The sequence below is a fragment of the Mandrillus leucophaeus genome, unplaced genomic scaffold (assembly GCF_000951045.1).
Source record: "Mandrillus leucophaeus isolate KB7577 unplaced genomic scaffold, Mleu.le_1.0 Scaffold106, whole genome shotgun sequence".
In the NCBI taxonomy this organism is placed as follows: Eukaryota; Metazoa; Chordata; class Mammalia; order Primates; family Cercopithecidae; genus Mandrillus; species Mandrillus leucophaeus.
The window spans coordinates 2,688,231-2,691,613 of record NW_012098765.1 but is presented as its reverse complement, the minus strand read 5'-3'; the positions used below and the strand labels follow the sequence as shown (position 1 = coordinate 2,691,613).

Below are 3,383 nucleotides of genomic sequence, written 5' to 3'. Positions count from 1 at the left end.
TCCCTCCTTCCCTTCCTTCCTTCTTTCCTTTCGTCTTGCTGTGTCACCCAGACTGGAGTGCAGTGGTGCAGTGATGCAATCTTAGCTCGCTGCAACTTCCGCCTCCCAGGTTCAAGTGATTCTTGTGCCTCAGCCTCCCAAGTACCTGGGACTACAGGTAAGTACTACTGTGCCCAGCTAATTTTTTTTTTTTTTTTTTTGAGATGGAGTTTCGCCCTTGTCACCCAGGCTGGAGTGCAGTGGTGCAATCTTGGCTCACCACAACCTCTGCCTCTTGGGTTCAAGCTATTCTCCTGCCTCAGTCTCCCGAGTAGCTGCGATTACAGGCGCCCGCCACCACGCCCGGCTAATTTTTCATATTTTTAGTAGAGACGGGGTTTCACTATGTTGGCCAGGCCTCCTGACCTCGTGACCCACCTGCCTCAGCGTCCCAAAGTGCTGAGATTACAGGCGTGAGCCACCGCACCCGGCCTCTTTTTCTTTCTTTTTATTTATTTTTTAAAATTTTATAGACAGGGTCTCACCCTGTCACCCAGGCTGGAGTGCAGTGGTGCAAACACAGCTCACTGTAGCCTTGAACTCCTGAGCTCAAGCAATCCTTCCACCTCAGCCTTCTGAGTAGCTGGGACTACAGGCATGCATCAGCATGCCCAGCTAATTTATTTTTATTTTTTATATTTTTGTAGAGATGGGGTCTTGCTATGTTGCCCAGGCTAGTCTCAAACTCCTGGCCTCAAGCCATCCTCCCGCCTTGCCCTCCCAAAGTGCTGGGATTACAAGCATGAGCCACTGTGCCTGGCCAGCCCTTCCCTTTGCTGATGGGGACATCAAAGCTGAGAGCTGGAAAGAGATTTTTCAGAGCCACAGCTCTTAAACTCCCTAGGCTCCATTCTTAATCCCCCTGAGTGCAGTCCTAGCTATGACCAGCAGGGATGGGCAAGTGGAATTAGTGGATTTCCATGTGACTCAGCACTTTTCAACTTCTCTCACTTCCTTCTCCCCCAGTAAGTGCTTATCAGCAAATTGGTTTTTACTGAGAGGCCCACAGCTCCCCACTCTCCACAAGTCAAGATCGTCACGGGGTCTCCCTGGGGAAGGGAAGAGTTTCGAACCTAGTGAAGAACTTTCAGAGTCCCTCCAAGGGAGACAGCAGAGTGGGGTCCTGGTGGCCTCCACCCTTTTGGGGCACGCAGATAGTCAATATCTTCAGCGTCACCAAGGCCTGTAAGGGTGGGGCCCCATATCTGGAAGTCCCAGGCCCAGCTGGGAGTTGGTCAAGTCTGGGCTGTGGGGGCAGGGAGTGCTGGGGGATGGTTATCCCCTTTCCTGCCCTCTCTCCTGGGGCAACTCCACATTTTCAGACCTCATTGACTTTCCCAGGACTGCTGTCCCCAAGTCTTCACTCATGTTTCTCTGTGACTCCTTCCCATTAGGTACTCACAGCAACCTGACCCCCCAACTCTTTCAATTGCCAGCCTGGGGACTTGTGGTGGTTAAGAGCATGAGCTGGGTTCAAATCCCAGCCCTGTTAGTTACCAGCTGTGTGATGTTGGGCAAGTCACTCTCTGGGCCTCAGTTTTCTCATCTGTCAAGTAGGGTAATACTAGTTCCCACTCCATTTTGAGAGCTCTCATGTGAAGAGATGACAGAGCAAGCTTGGCTTAGTAAATCCTCTCTGGGTGTGCGAACAACCACCACCACAACCACAATAATGACAACTGCATTGCATAAGAGCTCTGGACTTACACATGACTGTGCCACGGGAGTCCCCCCGGGGTTCCCGGGGCCAATTCCCCTCTGGCTTGGACTCACATGAACTTGGATCTCACATCTTTTCCCATTTCTGCTCCCGTGGCCGCTTGCTTTGGCCCCTGAGTTCTCATACACCTGGCTGGGGCACTCATGGCCCCAATCAGCCTCGGCCCTGCCCCATGGTGCCCCTTCCTAAAGCTCTGCCCGTCTGTCCCGTGACACGCCCCGCCCGCCCCGGCTCATGCCTGCTTGCACCGCCTGCGCCAGGGTGGTGAGCCCGGTCTGGCCAGTGGCGCCGAAGATCGCGATCTTCTTGACGGCCATCCTGCGAGGTCGTGGGGGTGCAAGGCCTCAGAGTCTCGGCACGCGCGGGAACCTACTGGCTGCTGGGCGGCGCTCTCTGCCCTACTCAAGCAGGAACAACTGGGCGGAGCTGGCTCGAAGGGCCACGCCTCAGCCCAGCTCCGCCCGCGGCTCAGGTCAAGGGACGGGGCCTAACGCGGGTGGGCGGGGCAGGAGTCAGCTCGCATTCGCTCACCGCCCAGCACTGCCCTCTCTGCCGGCCACTTAGGTCGGAAGGCGGGGCCACAGAAGGCCACGCCTCCACATAGCAACAAACCGAGTGGGCGGAGCCGAGATAATTTGTCACTCAGCGTCCTGCCTCCGCGCTCTACCTCCCGGAGAGGGGCGGGGCCAGGCGAGCCACGCCCACGGCCTCTCGTAGCTCACGCCCCCTCTCACAGAGCCTGGAGCGATCTGGGGCGCACTGTAAGCCCTAGGGCCTCCCAGAACCAGCAAGGGGAGAAAGTGAGGGAGGACAGAGTGTGTGTGTGCACTTGAGTGTAAGACACTGTGTCACAGCATATCTATGCACTTATATGACCCTGTGTGACTCAGTGACCGGAAGGGCAAGCATGACTGTGGGCGACACCTTGTGTCATCCTCCGTGTGTGATCCCGTGTTACAGTGTGACTACACGTGTGTGACACCACGTGTGCCAAGCATTGATTCTGTTCTTTTGTGACCTTGTGGTGACACCGTGGGTGATACTGCGTCAGCCTGTACGATAGGGTGTGGGACGTGTGAGGTGTGCTACATGGAAGCGTGAGATTATTAGACTGTGACAGTGTGTGACACCACATGTCTCGTGTAAGGATGTGTGACACCGGGACCCCATTCGAGTGTGTGACTGTGGGTGTCTCTGTTGTGCTGCTGTTTGTGACCCCCTGTGATTATGATGTGCGAGGTCAGGGGGTGCAGCATGTGCGGGGCGACTGCTGTGAAGGTTCGAGTGTGTAGAGTGTGTGACACTGTGGCTGTGAAGCTGTGCGCGATGTGTGGGCCTATGACACTGTTTGTGACTGCCGGGGAGTGTGCGACTGTGTGTGACAGGTGCGTTTGTGTGTGACGCCGCGTGGGCTGTGGTGACCCTATTGGATTGGTGTGGTGCTGGGTGACACTGTTCCAGTGTGGACGCCGCCTGTGACGGCGTGAGGGTGTGACCCCGTGGGACCTCACAGGAGGGAGTGACGGCGCGCGAGCGCGTGGATGCGGGGGTGAGTTTGTGTGTCGAGGCCCCCGGGAGTATGGCATAGCAGCGTGGCGAGCGTAACCCCGTGGGAGTGTGCAGC

At 56.4% G+C, this 3,383-nt stretch overlaps 1 protein-coding gene across 1 annotated transcript in view; it reads right to left on the bottom strand.

Moving 5' to 3' along the window:
- Positions 1-2,203, bottom strand: part of BLVRB (biliverdin reductase B) — a 28,261-nt gene extending 26,058 nt beyond the window's left edge. Inside the window, exons 1-2 of the mRNA XM_011984249.1 lie at positions 1,957-2,203; positions 1,177-1,222 (exon numbers count right to left, since the gene is read on the bottom strand). Coding sequence (XP_011839639.1) covers positions 1,177-1,222; positions 1,957-2,076 — 166 coding nt within the window. The 5' untranslated portion in view covers positions 2,077-2,203. The remainder of the gene's footprint in view (positions 1-1,176; positions 1,223-1,956) is intronic.
- Between the last annotated feature and the right edge of the window lie 1,180 nt (positions 2,204-3,383).